Here is a 17804-nt window from a genome sequence, read left to right as displayed (position 1 = left end):
CGAAGAATAAATAACTCTCGTCTTCAAAGAGAGCTGCCCTCGGCTCGTAAACAAGAGCTGGAAAAAGTAGCCTGGCATGTCGGGGCAGATCCAGATCAAAGGGACGGGAAGGCGGCTCTTGTTTGTTTGTGGTGTTTACCGGGGGTCTTTGAAGAAACGTCCTAAAATCCACTTTCGGGCAGTTTGCTGTTCGTCAGCTGCTTTCTCTTGCGGGGTGCTAAACGGGTCTGGTATGAGCGCAGTCTTGACGGGGCAGGGGGGAATGTAGCATTTGCCCACTGGAGAGTGCGTGATAAATGTTTTGCCGATGACTGTACCAGTAATGGATCGGGCTCCAGCCACCCACGGATTCCCTCGCACCACTACGCTAAGAGAATGATTTCCCAGTAATTAAAGAGCTCTCCTAGGACCGAGGCATGGATAGGGACATGTTTATCACGCTATTAGCCAATTACACACTGCATAGATTATTTTTTTCTTTAAGTGTAGTCCCAGAGACACTTTACACAAAGAGCACTCTGATGTAGTCGGCCCGTCTTCTTTTTATTCGGTATTATTTATAACTTAACACTTCAGAGTCATATTTCTAATCAAATACCTTTCTTTTAAGGATGAAAAATCTTGGAAGTACAGAATAGATAGGTATATATATATATAAACATTATTTGAAGTATTAGCATTCAAATAGCCAGCTGAGGATGTGGCTTTTAAAGTTAGCATTTCAAAGAGAAGCGGGTGAAACAGATAGGCAGTCACCCTGCTCGAGCAGTGAATTCCAGAGCAGGAGATCAGCAGATTAGGCACAGTGCCTGTCGTTTCTGCGCCTCGCACTGTCTTGTAGGCATAAAAGATGAAAAGTTTGTTGTATGCTGAAACATCAGATCAATCTTAATGCTTGCTCTGCGTGAACGACTTGTGTCATGACTTCATCTCCTTCTCCTTGATGATGTTGATTAGCACGCCGATTATAAAAGAAAGGTTTTCATTAGCGTGAATGTTTATAACTTCCTCCGTAGGTAGCTTGCGGCTGGTTGAACAGTATTGCCTTTTATTTGCAAAGCCTCATGCATCTTGCATGCCATCGTCTTTTTTATTTGGTAACAAATCATGTGTGTTATGGTATGTTTTGTCTTTGTAGACAAGATGTGAAATGGAGAAATACCTGGCACCTCAGCTCCCACCCGTTCCTGTCATCCCTGAACATAAGAAATACAGAAGAGACAGTGCCTCGGTTGTAGACCAGTTTTTCACTGACAGCGAAGGCTTGCCTTACAGCATCAACATGAACGTCTTCCTCCCTGACATTAGCCACCTGAGAACTGGCCTGTACAAATCTCAGCGACCCTGTGTAACCCACATCAAGACAGAGCCGGTCACCATCTTCAGTCACCAGAGCGAAACTACTGCCCCTGCCCCCACTCAGGCCCTCCCCGAATTTACCAGCATCTTCAGCTCCCACCAAACTCCTGATGTGAACAACATTTTCATCAAGCAGGAGCTTCCTACTCCCGATGTTCATCTTTCTGTCACGCCCCAGCAAGGCCAGTTATATCAGCTCCTGAGTTCACCGGATTTAGATATGCCCAACACTACTCCTCAGGCAGCTGTGATGGACTCCCTTAATAACGTCTCCATGCCATCAGCCATGGCGGGCCTTAACACGCTCTCCTCGGCTGTTCCACAGACTGCGATGAAACAGTTCCAAGGCATCCCCCCCTGCACCTACACCATGCCAAACCAGTTCCTGCAGCAGCAGGCCACTTACTTCCCTCCTTCACCCCCAAGCTCAGAGCCTGGAAGTCCAGACAGACAAGCAGAGATGCTACAGAATTTAACCCCTCCTCCATCATATGCCGCAACTATAGCTTCCAAGCTGGCAATTCACAATCCAAATTTACCAGCGACTCTGCCCATAACCCCTCAGAACATCCAACCAGTCAGATATAACAGGAGAAGTAACCCAGATTTGGAGAAGAGACGTATCCACTACTGTGACTATCCCGGTAAGCGATCCGTGACGGAAAATCCCAGCTCTTGCAATAAAAAAAGTGTGAATAATTGTGGACAGGTTATAAGTGGTTATCTTTAGCTGTAGACTACACCTAGGGAGAACCAAATCATTTACAGTTAAAAAAAGTATTTCTCTTCTTTATTTTTGTATTTTGTGTGGCACACTTTCACATTCTTTAAATAACTACACCCGCTTCTTTGTGTCATTTGTTACTCTCTGAGCTCATTTTACCATATTACAAAACTTGTACCCCATAGAAAAAAAAAATATATATATGGCCTTTTCTAATTTAAGTCAGTGTGACCGTGCAGCTCCTGTTCCACTTTTCCAGTACCCGTGATGGAGCAGAGGCTCAGTTTGTCCAGCGCACTACAGCTCAGTTTGAATCTGCTGGCCCTGAAGGAATCATTTCAGCTCCCGGTAGCTGTGACCAGAGCCATATTTTCCCTGTTTTAAAAACAGGGGATTCAACTGCCTGCATAAATCCATTAAAGCTACCTCTGAAGACTGTCCACAGATGGATTCCCTTCCAGTCTCTCCTTCTCTTACGCTGAAGGGGAAGAGGAACCTGACTGTAAACAGTGTGTCCATGTAGTACGTGATCCCAGATGCAGGACGCTCATACCCCTCTGAGCACAGAGAGAAATTGCTGCTCATGGTTGGTCTCCCCTTTTACCAACATAACTCTCAGTGGTGTGTCACCCATATGGTGTGCAGTACGATAAATGCTCAGTGGAAAAGTTATGTTGAGCCCTGGTTAATGATGACACCGAGTATGGCTTGTGCAAATTCTCTAAGAAATTTAAAAAAAGATAAAGTTCCCCTCTGAGTTCTTAATTTTTGTAGCAGGTGTTACTGTACGTAGATTGTAGAAACTATTGGTCTGTACTACATTACAGGGTAGTAAGTCTTAACAGAGACATACGCGTTTTTCTCTTTTCTGTGTAAAGCAACATCTCCCTAGGAGCTTTCTGTATCAAATTTTACTTCAAAATTATGGTGGTGTCAGAAAGTAGTAAGCTTAAATGTTTCCAGATAGTACCCCAGCACTGAGTGAGGAAGTTTAAACATAATGTGGAGCATTACTGTTCTCCCTACTGAAATGCCTCTCTGCTTTTTTGTTTTGTTTTAGGATGCACTAAAGTTTATACAAAGTCTTCTCACTTAAAAGCGCACCTGAGAACTCACACGGGTATGTACTCACTGTCTCTTTTAATTCATGGCTTACACATTTTCTGAGAAAGCAAGTGTGTTTGATCTGCCATCTTCTCCCTGTTTTCTGCAGAGTGGTGTGGGCTCAGGCTGGCAGTTCAGTTACGAAAAATTTAAGGTTTGTTCAGTGGGAGGAAAAATTGCTTTTATTCTTAATGTAGTTTTGTTAAACCTTTTGTAATACAGAACTCAGAATAGCTAAGAATAAAACAGATGGAAATATCCCTTTTCAATCTAAAATGCCATAAAGTGTTTAAAAAAATTACTTTTATTTTTCTTAAATAATTTATTGAGTATAGTAAACGTTACAGTTTTCAAGATTTATCTTAATAGATAGAATTTTCTGGTTTGGGCTTTCTCTTTGACCTTTTAGAATTATTTAATCTTAGAATTTTTCAGAAACGTCATGAAAACTCCCAAGATATCTCCTTTTGCTTCATCCTTAGCATTAAGTGTGAGTTTTTTTAAGACCGGTGGTTCTATATATTTGGGGGTTTTTTTTAAAAACATAATTTCAATTTTTTGTTGGTGAAAGACATCAAAATGGAGGAAATTAAAAGCCTCAGTGTGTCATGCTTGTCTTTTGTAGCTCGATCAAATTCTGCCTGCAGCTACAGGCGCAGTCCCCATTCATGGGCCTGGGTGGAGCGGAGCTGTGGACAGTGCGTTGCTTGTGCGTGGGCGCAGGAGCCATGCGTGCAGAGGACAGTGGTTGGGAGGTGGAACGGCCCTCAGCGCTCTTCTGAGCGTTCACCTGCTGAGGCGGGGGGAAGGAGGAAAGAGGGAGACAGGGAGAAAAACATAGCTCCCTAACAGCACACCTGAAACTATTCAGGATAGTTCTTTCCTGGGATCTTAGTACGGATCTAGTTGTGCTAAATATGGAAAAGCACATGACTGATTTTGTAAAGAACTCAAATGAGAGGGCTGCGACTCCTGTTTTTAAAACAGAGTATGAGCCCCAGTTCTTTTATGCGTGGATCTCAATTCAGAGCAAAACAGGAGTCACAGTTCAAGCAGCTCGCTTATTGAAAGCAGGCTGTCAGCGCTGTGGCTGTGCTGTTCACGTGATGGGGCTTCACCGAAGTTTAAACCAAAAGTCAAAACAAAACTTAGCATGAGCTGTGATCTAACAAAATGTTTCACTATATTTATGGAAACAAGTCCTTTATTCAGCAGCTATTTTGAATGTATTGTTGGATTACTGTAGAGAAATTGAGTATCTCCACACTAAATGTTACTGTGGGATTTTTTTTTTATTAAAACACAGGTGAGTTACCTGTGTTGCAATCACAATAAAAAACCGAACTGTACAAAGATTGTTGCTTTGCATTACTAATAGCCTAAACAAGAACACTGTTAAATATTTTTGATATATGTGATCATTCATCACCAGCAAGCTTATTAAGAAATGAATATGCTCATGAGCCTATAAACCTGAGTAGTGCCAGAGAGTATAATCCCGTTTGTCTTTCTGTAAGTTTGAGAGTGTGCAATTTCCACTTACACATTTCAGCCAGCAACTAAATACCAGTTTTAATTATCTTGCTTGCTATTATACAATAACTAGGAAGAGAGATAAAAGCAAAGCTTTAGTCTAAAATTGAACATTACAAAGTCATAATTTGAAAAGTACACTTTTCCTTTTTTAAATCAATTTATATTTTGAGTAGTAATGACTTCAGGGTTTATAAAGTTAATACTTGCGTGCATAGAAACACATACCACAACACTAATATATATTGCTTAGGGACACTAATGTTTATTGTTGCCTTCACTTTTTTACCTATAGGTATTTGACCTTAGAAATGTGGATAAATGTGCAAAGGTCAGAGGAGCTGATGTATTCATGGAAACAAGAATGTTGTTTTAGATAAAAATCTAGTGAACTTAAGTAGGTCTGTAATACAAAGGGTCTTCTGGGGAGGTGAATGAAGGGATAAACTGTCCAAAGCATGCATTAAATGCAAGAATGTGAGTCTGTATCCTGTTACCTGCATTATTTCAGAGTTTGGATTAGTTTAACTCTTTTGAATATTCACTTAATACGTGAAGATTTCCAGCACCGATTCTGATCTCTGCCTTAACATATGGTTGAAATGTGTAATACCCAGTACCGTAACTTGATTTACTGAATGTTAAAGTAAATGCACACAAGCTCGGGGAAACCTGCGAAGTTGCACAGCTCCTCGAGGAGTGCAGGGGAATCTCGCTATTGATCTCCAAACAGAAGGGCTAGATGCCGAGGGCTAAATTTGGGTGTGTACCTCTATGCGCCCCATCCCCCAGAACTATGAATTCATACAGCACTATTGAGCTTTGATTTTATTTTTTTTTATAAAAAGGACTCTTGTGAAGCTTTTACCTTCAAAGTCTAAAGCAAGCGTCACGTAATCCATTTTAATAAAGTTGTGTGTGATATTCTTTCAAATCCCTTCAGGGATAGCAGACCTGTTTATCTGGCTAAACCCGTTCTTTAGTAATCATGGACCACTGAAGTTGTTTTCTCCTTATTCTTAGTTTCTTAACAATACCTTTTAGAATTGGCTGCAGTCTCTCTCTCATCCCAACCAGTCCCCGCCCTTTTCAGCAATCTGTCATCTTAAAATAAAAGAGCCTGCAGCAAAGTTTGTCTGCCACTAAAAGTCAAGACAGACCTTATGGTTTTCCTTTTGTATTGGAAAATCTCAGCCTTTCACAGTATTTATTTAACAGCCTTTCTCTTCTGAGAGGCTTTCAGTGGGTTTAGTAGAAGTTTTTTTGAGAACAAACGTAAGGGAATTGTTTTTTGATAGGTGGAATGTAGGCTGTAGTCTTTTTTTCCAATTCAGATATGAACACACTGTCAGACTTTATAAATTACATTTAAATAAAACTATAGGAAGTGGGCAAGAGGAAAATCTCCTACATTTTTCTTGTTAGGTGTTCCCAAGGTGTTTACCTTACACCAAGTCAGGTGGTATAAGCTGGTATGGTTATTCTGATTTAATGTAGTTACACTGGACTTTTGCTGTTGATTAGGAATCCAGTATTCACATAAAGAGATAAGCAAGGTTAATGTATTTGTACCAGTTGCTGAAGCAGGCACCAGGTTTTTTTGTTTTTTTTTTTTTCTCTAGGTAATGCTTCAACGTTTGTAAATTATGGAGTAAATTTTAGTTGTTGCTAAACTGGTAACTGCAAAATTGAACATGAACAAAGATTCAAATGCTGCAAAGATACAGGACATATTGTATCTGTCTCCATGCAGTTCTGGAGCAGATGTCTGGTACATTTTAATGCCTTAAAACACTTCAGTATGGTATCTTAACTAGTTATTCCTGAAACAGGTAAAATGTTGTTCAGTATGGTAAAGTACCTGTTGGAACATCTGTCAAAACAGGTTGGATTTTTTGAACTTTTGAAGCAGGGATTGTCTTTTAAAATAATTTTACCTGTTAGTCATGGAACAAGTTTCGTTTCATAACTGGCATTGTGCAACTACAGTATATAATGAGAGAGGGGGTTATGCGTTTATTGCAGGCTATCCAGCAGTAAAACTACCTTAAGGCTCTGGCATAAGGGCTGTGTCCCCAACTTGAAAAATGTCCCAAATGTCAGTGAAAAGCAGTTACTTTTGGGTTGTAGATAAACTCCTTCGGTTCCTTTTCTGGCATCTGGTATATATGTGTATTTCAAGTGATCCTTTAGAAACAGCGGTCCTGTAACTTATCCTGTTAGATTCCTTTATATGTTAAAAGTGTGGACTGTAGAAGTTGAGCCTTTGATATGTAGGCACCTGGAATACCCTACCTGTACCCTACCTATAACGCTGCAGAAGAGCTGCTGGCTCCAGGGTGAGGGGTTTTTTTAATTATTTCTGTGAACAGCTGCACACTTCAGAATTGTGTATGGTTTTGAGAGGAAAATCTGTCATTGTTTTGAACACATCAAGGCACACACATTGAGAACATTTTCCAGCTGCATGTTGGTTTTCCGTATACAGAGTCTTTGTACAGGCATGTTCTTTGGTCACATGGTGGGCTTGCCATTAATAGTTTCTAGCATTAACTGCAGAACTATTTCATCTCTATCTATAGATCTAGTTTGTATTTGGTGATGGGAAGTGGAAGCCGAGATAACTCAAGAGAAATGGCATTTCTCTAAAAGAGATGCACTCAAAATACTTCCACCGTTCCTACTGAGTTCAAATGTTTATATAGGCATGGGACAACTGCTGACTTGTGTGGTTCCTCAAGGTGTTAAACACTTTATTTTAATTTAGATCTCTGCCTCAATAGATCCAGAATTAGTCTCTGGTGGTACATCAGAATTAGCACCAGTTGTGTGCAATAGACTTCAGCAGTCCCTAGGATTGGTGCTCCGAGTTTACCGTAGCTGTGTACGGATGCTTGTTAAAGGTGATACCGAATAGGATTGCCTGGCAATTCAGGATGCCTGTTGTTCCGAAGGGAAGACGAGTGGTAGTTGGACTCGTGCTGGAAAAAAAAAAGCACCTTGCGAAAACATGTATTGACTCAAATCATCCTGAGACTGGATGAGGGATTTCACTCATGGTGTACAAGAGGGGAGCAGAGGCTCCAAAAGACTCTGCCTTGCTCAGGGTTGCAGCGTTCTGTGTACTTAGCAAACCTCATCCTGGAAAAATCTTTGCATCATGAAAATAGGTATTAAGTAATATTTCTGTGCAGATTCTGCTTCTATAACCTGTTAGATGAGTCGGTTGCACAAATTGTACTTTAAGGAGGTGTCAGTAAATGCCATCATTGATAGAGACAATAGGGAAAAATGGAGGAGAGTTAAATAAAACTGTTGACAAAGTGCATTAAAGTGCAGCATTGCTAGACACTGCTGGAGAATATGTTGGTATCTTTTATTTATGAATTCCACTAAATCCATTAGTCGCCTGTGTGAGAAATGGAAGTACATTATTTTCCTGTGCAAACCACAGTTTAAGGGAAAATAATGCTTTTTTTTTTTTTTTCCAAACACTCTGTGAATGATCGCAGGCCTTGGGATAATTGATCCGGTTCTTTATCTGTATTCATAACCTAAATGAAACATATTTGAATGTGTTGCTCAAAAGAGGATGAAATCTTAGCAACGTAAACCTAAATTTTAATTAAATATTGCTGATCATTCACATCAGCATGCAGCACATAATTTTTATGAAGCAAGAATTAAATTCCAAGGTGTCAGGTGAGGAGTACTCCTCTTAGATGTTAGATGCTGAAAAGAAAAGCCTAATATCTTATTTTTGATTAAAAGCCTAGAAAGTCTCTCTAAGCATCAAAGCTTAAAAAACCTGTTGTTTCTGTCAATTGCTCACTGAGAGGATTAAACTTCAGTTCCAGGATATTTGATTCCTGATAAGGAAACTGTTGCGCTAAGAGACCAGCTTTAAATATAGTTCATTTTGCAACCGCCCTACATAGGCTAATATAGTCCCAAGATTCACAGCAATTGCCGGTGATTAAAACTTTCCATTATTTGATTAGACATTCCTTATTATAATTAATTTCTGAGCTTGACTGGGACGATTGACTCCTGGTTCCAGAGTAGTGTGTTGTTTGTTGTTTGTTAGATGACCTGCACCTCCCATTGGTGAAAGATTAGAAACATTTAAGTAATGTCCTAGTTTAGTCTGAGTATCTTGGTAGCAGCATTCCTGTCCTGTCAGGCTGCATTATTTATAATCAGTGATCTCTAACAACTCTGATTAAGGACATATTAAAACCTTTGATTTTGGCAAGTATACAGTGCTTCGCTTTGAATTAAAATATCTTTAATGTATTGCTTTCATTTTTTTTTTTTTATGTGTGTGTGCATACAGTAGATGGAAATCTGGAAGTCTACACTACGTGTTTAATAAATTCAAATTTAAGAGCACCTCTTATCTGACTGTACAAGAGCCAGTGTTATTAGTGTGAGAGCTAAAGAGCTGTTCTTGCACCACAGGCAATAGATGAGGAAATGTGTTCTTCAGCACAGGACTTGTAGACACAGCCACACACCCCAGATGGCATGGATTTCTTATAAACCTACTTAAAAAAAATTCCTTTCCTCTTTGTTTGCATATCTCCTTGAAAAAAGACCACCTCTGTTAAGACAGAATGTTACGCCAGAAAGAAAATAAACCATTGCACAGGCCAGGCAAGATTCCCCAGTAATCCTTGAACTGCGTAAGACAACACTTAGCAAAATTAGAGTGCTTCAAGCGCTGGTGGGAGCTCTGAGAAGATAATGCCTTCTGCGCCTCTGTAGTCAGAAAGTAAATGATGCACAACTCTTCTGACTGTCCTCTTTGCTCACCAGTCAGTTATCTTTTTTCCTGTTCATGTTTTTGTTAGAAAGAGATCAAATACTGCTTGATTTATGAAGTGCAACAGCTCTCTCTTAGAGGATTCTATAAAACGCTGTTTCATTGTGAAGTAGTGCTTAATGGTCACCCTCTAGCCATTACTATACTGGGCAGAGGCCTTATCACATTTAAAAATGTGCAGCGTGTGTTATGCGTTTGTATCACTGGTGGGCTGGATGTTTCAAGGACTACATTTATTTTGTCACCCACAAAATAAGCTGGACATACCTTGCGTGCCGTCGGCCCTCTGATCCGTCTCCATCTTGAAGAACCAAGAATTTCAGTGCGCTAAAAAGCTTCTAAACACCTGAGGGATTCTTTTAATTTTGAAATTTCAGCTTTCTGCTCTTTCTATTAAAAAAAATAAATCTTTTTCTTAAAAAAGGTTAAAAACCCAACCAACAAGCTTTTTTTTCACAATGGCTACAGCACTGAGTCAATGGCAGAAGGAAGGTCTAATTTTAGGTAAACACTGGGAGCTAAAAACTTTTGAATGAGTACAGACTTACACCCAAGCCAGTACTTCCAGTGCCACTCAGCCTGGAAGAGACCAGAGCTTAAAACTGTGATGCTACGAACTGGACAAAAGCTATTTCAGGCAAACTAAAAGAGAGGAAAACCATTTCATTTGTTCTTATTTTTTTTCTAAAAATTGGAGGCTGTAGCATGTCAGGGAACTAAGACAACTGATCTTAAGATGTGAAAAATTTGAGAACAAATGCAGCAGAAAACTTGGAGGCAACATAAATCTTTGTGATAACCTGGTTTAAAACTGGACATAATATAGGTTATGTACATAATGTACAGTTATGGTGCAGAAACTTCTGTTTTGGCTACCACCTTTTCATCACACCTAGTTGAATATTTTTTAAGGGCAAACACTTGCTACTAGAAATAATTCCATAATGAACACAAGTAATATTAAAATGATGGAAAGAAGCCCGGGGGGGGGGGGGGGGCTTTTATGCCGGGGGGGGGGGGGGGGTGTCTTTATGCTTTTATACCCTTATGAGCAGGTGTTGTCTTTTTGGAGTCTTTGAAAAACATGCTGCTTTTTTTTCCCCCCAAGGAAGCTGCAAACTCTCCACTCTGACAGAAATTTCTGATAGGAAATAAGAGAAGTTGCAGGCCTTGGCTGGTGTAATACCTGTATTTGGATTTCTGCATACCAGTAGCGTTACCTAACTTTAGGTTTGAAAATCCGGCCCTTGCTGTTTGCAGCTTTATATTTAAAGAAAGCCATCCTAGCAGTGAGTTGCAGAAATAAAGTCACACAACTCTTTGGTGAAGTAACGAAGCTTATTTTCTTATTAATGGGCGAATTAATCACTAATGGAGGTTTTCAGTGTCTCTTTTTTTCCAAACAAAATTTGAACAGAAACATTTTCTTGAACAGAGGTTACGTGTTAAAGATAGAGGGTGTCTTCAAAATGAGCATCACCCTCCCACTGGTGGCACTGTACCTTACCCGAATGAGCATGGCCACAATGGTTGCTGCCAGGGGCTAAGAATTAATGTTAGGAAAGCAATCAGTGTATTTTGAAGCTACTAAATCCCAATAAGATAAATTAAGGGGAGAAGAGCCAACACTGTGTGCCTCACTGGTCCAGACCATTCTCTTGTGGTATCGGCAAGGATCCCAAACCTTTGGATCTGCCGTGGGGTAGTTTATCCGTTGAAGTGACTGGATAGGTTAGTATGTTATACGTTGATATCCAGACATATTTTTGTCATACTTGGAATCTCACAGCATTATAAATATTTTTTTTAACAGACAGACACGTTGCAAACAAAATAGGCTCCTTTCAGGTTAAGCTTCCTTATCTCTTGCTAGGTGCTCTCTGTAAAAGAGCTTCCAAACTAAACATTAGGGTTTAAAACTTCTGTGCTCAAATACAAGTCTGTTTCTCATGCTCCACAAATGTTTTGGTGTGTTTTTTTTTTTTTCTTTTTTTTTTTTTTTAACTGGAGAATGGATACATATTAACAGCTCAAGAACTTAAAAATATATTTTGTGATGTATAAGCCTAGCAAAATATTTTAAATCAGTGATACTGGAAGGAGGTTATGCAGAAATCCAATTAAACTTATGAAATCCCTATCCTGTTGAAGTATAATTTAAAGTACTGTTTCACTGTTTCCCAGAAGTGCTGTGTATAATATTTCTGGCTTAGGAAGAAAGGGTTGGAGTGTGCTATTTGGCTGGAAATCGGTACCAGCTTCCTCCATGGTGTTTTAGTTGAACAGTGTTGACATTCTAACAAATCCCGTGGAAGCTCCCCTGAAGTGGAGGAGTTAGCTGTTTTCTTGCTTTTACAGTGAAATATCTGTTTGATACCGCGGTCGTGTTCCAGTAACCAAGCCGTGCTGCCTTCGTATTTGATGACCAGTGGCATTCTTGGTTTAACACCCTATAGAAGCCCTAAATTGCTGGAGGAAAACCAAATATTTCTGAAACTTTACAGCTACTGTATTTCGCACAATCATTAAAGTAAACAAATCTTACATTGCTGTGTAGCCAATGAAAACAGTGGATAAAGGGTTCAGTGTCCCTTGTTGTGTATACCTGCTTTTTGAAAAAATAAATCTTCAACCCCAGATTTCTCAGTGCTTTAAAGTCAGCAGAGCAAAGAAGTAGGAGCACTTCAGAAAATATGTAACGTGAGGCTCTTTTTCCCTTGCCACAGAAACTTAAACCAAATTCTTACTTCTGCTGAATGACAAAAAGCATGTGTATAGGTCGAGAGAGAGAAAATACTACCAACTAGGTGTTCTTCTCCTTTCTTTAAAGGAGTGAAAATAATCTCCACCTTCTTTTTTTTTGCCCCCCTTCCTCCTTGCCCAAAAGGAAAACATTTGAAATTGATTCAGTTCTTAAATAGAACTTTCCAACGGAAACTAGCATTACAAACATAGATATTCAGTATTTTACCCCTAGGATTTATTCAAAATAATCTGGGCCTCTACGTTGGCGCTAAAAATACATTTTCCAGTTCTCACTGTTGGCCAAAGCAGGGGTTAAAAGCAGCGTTCTGGCTTTAATTTCCAGTACATAGAAGTAACACTGTTAAAACAATCTGTGTAAGGCACCAGCTCCTTCCCCTGCACACATCCCCTGAGCGGTGCTTGGTTTAGCTCAGGTCTGCAGAAATCAGCAGCAAGAAGGAGCAGAGCCATTCTGCACGGCTCTGCCTAGCTTTTCCCCTCAAGCAGTGCCATTGCGTGGGAGGATTCGTGGCTGTGGCAGGCAGTGAAGTGACCATGACAGTGGGGTAAGTTTCTAGATAGTGTCTCTGGGAAGCTGGGTCCCCTGGAGTTTTGATGGAGGTCTGGTTATTAGATTCAGCATTGACTTGCAAGTTGTGGTGCCCAGCAAGGCATGGGGGTCACTGCTGCCCCGGCTGGTGGTGGTTCATAAGCCGGTAGCCTTCATCTCACCTGCTGATGCTGCTCATAGGTTAGAAAAAGTTTTAACAGCAGGCAGCAGTTTTGTTTGGACTCAGACGGGGTCAGGTACCACCTACGCGGGACATCTTTGAGACTGCTTTTCCAGTACAGTGCAGTGTGACACACAGTGAAGTTTCACATACTTCAATACCTCCTCAACGCCAAGTTTGGAAACTGTGATGTTAATCTCCTGGTCCCCATTCCGGTCTGGTTTGGTCTGGATACTCCCAGGCTTTTGTTCAACAACTGCTATTTTCCTGACCACTTTACCATTTCTCTTATTCCCCATGTAATTCTGCAAAATGGATAAGCAAGTGTTTGGAGTATACAGCGACCGGACCATATAAATGCTCCTTCTGGGCAGTCAGCATGGGAGGATCAGAAGACTGGGAGTTTAGCATCAAGTGTAATATGACAGTTTTAAGTGAAGGTTTTTAAAGGAGGGTATGAAGCTAGTATTGGGGGAAGAGGGGAAAGAAAGAAAGAAGAAAAATAAAGAAATACACTGGCTTTACTTTAAGGTGCTTCAAATGCAGGAGTAGTGCTTTTGTGCACCTTCCGTGTGTTTTAACACAAAGTGGTCAAGGAAGATCTCCCTTCTGCTATGCCTACGGATCAGCAACACAGTCTTTTACAGACTGCATTAATAACCCAGTTTAAAAACACTAAAGATGATGTATATATTGCCAAAGATCCCTCGCTGAATAGAGACCTTTCATGTCATTCTGCCACAAAGACCAAATGTATTATCTCCACTGGCTTCTCGGATTTTAGAAAAGCTTTATGCACTGGGTTTGAATGAAATCTGTATTTTAACCTATAACATATGTTACATGAATCAAAAACCAATCCAATATAGTAGATCATACTAGTCTTCAATCAGCATCAGGCGGAGTAAGTTCAACCATAGGAAAAATTTGTAACAATTTGTGTTCTGATTTGTCATCCACAAAACTCTGTTGAGAGGAGATACCAGGCTCTAAGTTTGTTTTTCTTAAGGGATGATCTGTTTCTACTGTGATTTCAATAAATCCCAGTCACCGTTTATGCAAAGAAGTGGTTGTTTGGCTGGGTCATTAGTTTTCCATGTAGAGGTCTGGTTCTGGATGTGACTATGCTGTCAACATAAAGTCATGTCCCCATTGTGAGCAAAGGGCTGATTCTGCTCTTGGTAGTAGACGAAAAGTTACTAGTTAGTTGATCAGAAGAAGCAGTAGAAACTCCCAGACAAAACCAGTTTCATAATTTCATCTGAATGATAAATTAGTGTCTCTGAAGTAATGTTTTTCAGTTTCTCAAATGGTGTTCTCTGCATAACTGGCACAGAACAAACAGTCTGATTGCAGGATACTGGCTTCTGTCCTTCTTCCGCATGCTTGTGTGATGGTAAAACAGGGAGAAGTAGGAGTCACTTCACAGTGCTGTAGGATTGAGACTGAGGGTAAAGCTCTGAGACCAATGGAGAGGGAGAATACTGGTAAGATGTGTTGGAAAGGACTTTCTGGAAAGCTCAGCCTTGGCCTCATTCTGCTCCAAGTGAAGCTACTGTTGAGTGCATTGATAAACTCATTTTGTTTCTCTTTTTTGCCAAATGGGTCGAGTGAATATAGAGGATATAGATAGCAATCAACTCTTCCAAGGCTGTTTTTGTCAACTAATGTCAGCCAATAGCCTATAAATAGGTAATCTTAGCCTCTTTATTTACACGAAGCTTGCTTGTGTGGTGATACCATGTCCATACCAGCTCCCAAGCATGTGTACGTACATGCTTAAAGTTCTGGTTTTGCACAGAAGTCATCTTGGCTTTGTGGCTTCATGTTTCTCTCATTTCAACAAACAAATCTATAAACAAATTTATAAACCTCATTTATGGTTCTAAAATAGTTGAATGCAAATATTTTGGATGCTTGGGCCAGTGTATTCAAGACAAGCTGGAGACTTTGAGGTTGTATTCAGAGCTGTTGTAACACAGCAAGTTTTCGGAGACGGCATGCTTCCCCTACATCAGTATAGACTGATGGTGACAGCAAACACTTGCCTCTTCTAAAATATTGCTATTTAAGGATCTGTTTGTAGACATTTAGTTCTGAAAATGGGTGCTTTGATCTTTTAGGTGCTTTCTCCTGTAAGAGAGAGGCTAGCTCTCCTGCTAGCCCAAACCAGGATACCACAAGCTTTTATTGCCCCTGATATTTTATAAAATACTATCCCGCTTGTGTTTATAGCACTGTGCCCTGGTCACACGTCAGAAGCTCTTCAACAGATCTGCACACTACAAAGCATCTTAATAGAAATCTTCCTTCCCATTTCAGAGGTCTTAAAAAAAGCTCTGTATAAGTTAATTTACCCATTTTTAAAAGGTGCAGGCATAAGTTAACAAACTAGGCTGGATTGTCACATGAGACTGCTTTTTTTTCCTACTCCTTCTCATGTTGAGATGAGTGTAAGGGAGTGTTTTTCCATCTCATGCAGTTTTTTTACCTCTGCATTTTTGTACCATAGCTGTCTCCAATTTGTTTGTTTGAACGTTTCTTACGTTTTACTGAGGTATTAAATCACAGATTCAAGAGCAAAATTCACTGAAAAACAAAGGGGCTGCTAGGTTGGGGCCCACTGAATAGAGCTGTGAATAATTAGGAAACATCAGCTCCTGTTTGGTTGTTTATTTCTTCTTCAAATTGGACAGCAGTGCTATTTAATGTGATATCACACTAGTTTTCTCCCAAAGAGTGACAGCTGACAGTCTCATATTTCTGTGCTCTGTTTCAGGAGAGAAACCATACAAGTGCACATGGGAAGGCTGCGACTGGAGATTCGCTCGCTCGGATGAATTAACGCGACACTACAGGAAGCACACGGGAGCAAAGCCCTTCCAGTGCGCTGTCTGCAATCGCAGCTTCTCCCGCTCTGATCACTTGGCTCTCCACATGAAGAGGCATCAGAACTAAAAGCTGGACTTGTTGTTGAGGCTGTTTTGTATCTATGCAATTTCCTATTGACTCTCGACATACAACTAAAAATAGTTTAAGTATGGGTTACCCATTTAAAAGAAATCTCAAAAGAAACTGGAATTGTATATTTTGTATATTTATGCAGAAAAAAGGGAAGACACTGTATCACAATACCAGAGTGTCGGTCATTTGTTTGCTTTCATGATGTATATGGCTTTAGTCAGCAGATTCATCTCTTTACAAGTATTATGTCTTGACACATTGCAGCTTTATACTTTTTTTTTCCTCTTGCGGTGTTTTGACCAAAGCACTGTCATTATTGTGACAATGTTTAGTAAACAAATTAATGAGAGGCTGCAGATGAATGAATGCAGTGGAAAAGCCATGAATTGTAATCTGTCAGGTTTTGGCTGGACATATTTGGTACTTGTGGGTTTTAAAAAAATGTTAAGTCGTTCTGTGGAGATAAAGTATGTAGAAAAATTCATAAACAGCCATAGAACAAAACATTTTGTTCTGTATGTTGCATGTTGGCTATGACAAAGATTTTGTAAATATGCAAATCAGCTTTTTAGGTTTAATACAAAAGTTTTCTAAGAATTGTCTGAAAAAAGCAGTTTTACATTTGATAACACGGCACATTTACAAAAAAAAAGTTATTTAAATACCTCTCAAAACAGTACCAACTTAGCTTCATTTTTCTTAAGACAAATGAGCTAAGCATTCAGATGTGCTGTACCTGTTAACTCAAATGGTGTGCACTGAATATTCAAAGCAGGATTTTGTTTTCAAATTCCTTAAAAGGGCAAAACATTTAGAAGAACTGTAAAGTCAATGTTGGAAGCTTAAAAAACGGGGATGGTTAGAATGAACACAGAATGTTAAACCTCTTACTATAAGCTAAACTTAGTATCACTTTAAAAAGGATTTAGGATGCAATTTTCATATACAGACATGTTAAGCTGGTTCAGCACCAGTGTGATCTAGTTTCATGTGGATATTGCATGTAATTTACTTGGACGTAAAGGATATAGTAATTTTGTTTAAAATTACAGTGCAGTTTAGTTAATCCACTCTTCAGATTGACACATGCAGAGAAAAATTTACTGCTGACAAAAGTAGCTGAAACTCCACTAAGTCAATGAAGTGGTGCCCTTTTATGCTAACAATGACTTTGATCCGCAGTGTTCAGCCTTGAAATAGTAGATGAAGGGCCAAAGATGAGGTTAGACCGTGTAGAATTTGGCCAGACAACAGGAGAAAACCAAACAAACCTATTAAGTGTCTGGACTTCACAAGCCGTAATATTAAGCTGTCAACCAAAGGCTAGAATAGACAATCAAAATACCAAAAAAGGGTCTTGCAGGAAAACCTAGCTTTGTTAAAACTGTTGTTTGTCTTTATTTATTTGTGGAATACGATAGACTCTTTTTTTTTAAAGACAATTTTACATATACTTGATAAATTATAGTTTTGTTTGTTATAGTTAGAAATGTTGCTCTTAATGTAAATAGATGACAAACGATGTAAATAATTTTGTAAGGCTTCAAATGTTTATACGTGGAAACACATGCATAAACTGGGTGCTGTTTTGCTTCTTTTGCCTCCCCCCTACCTTATTTTTGTATTGTGGTATTTCCTATGCAAATGATGGAGCAAACAGCTGTATAGTTGTAGAATGTTTTGAGAGAGAATGAAATGGTTTATATATAAAGACTCTTTTTTTTTTTTTTTGAAAAATAAAAAAAAGTGCCTAATGTGTGTGTGTGCGTGCATGTGCTCTCTGTAGATCCTGACAATGACAGTTCTGTGTTTTGGCACT

At 39.5% G+C, this 17804-nt stretch overlaps 1 protein-coding gene across 1 annotated transcript; it reads left to right on the top strand.

The window, feature by feature from the left end:
- Positions 1-1144: 1144 nt before the first annotated feature.
- KLF5 (Kruppel-like factor 5 (intestinal)) lies at positions 1145-16587 on the top strand. Its single transcript, XM_010080851.1, has 3 exons — positions 1145-2003; positions 3144-3203; positions 15801-16587. The coding sequence occupies exons 1-3, from the start codon at positions 1151-1153 to the stop codon at positions 15977-15979; spliced, it is 1092 nt and encodes a 363-aa protein (XP_010079153.1). The 5' UTR covers positions 1145-1150; the 3' UTR covers positions 15980-16587.
- The last annotated feature ends 1217 nt before the right edge of the window (positions 16588-17804 follow it).

Source organism: Pterocles gutturalis, unplaced genomic scaffold (assembly GCF_000699245.1).
Source record: "Pterocles gutturalis isolate BGI_N339 unplaced genomic scaffold, ASM69924v1 scaffold44394, whole genome shotgun sequence".
Taxonomy (NCBI): domain Eukaryota; kingdom Metazoa; phylum Chordata; class Aves; order Pterocliformes; family Pteroclidae; genus Pterocles; species Pterocles gutturalis.
This window is presented reverse-complemented; position numbering and strand designations above follow the sequence as displayed.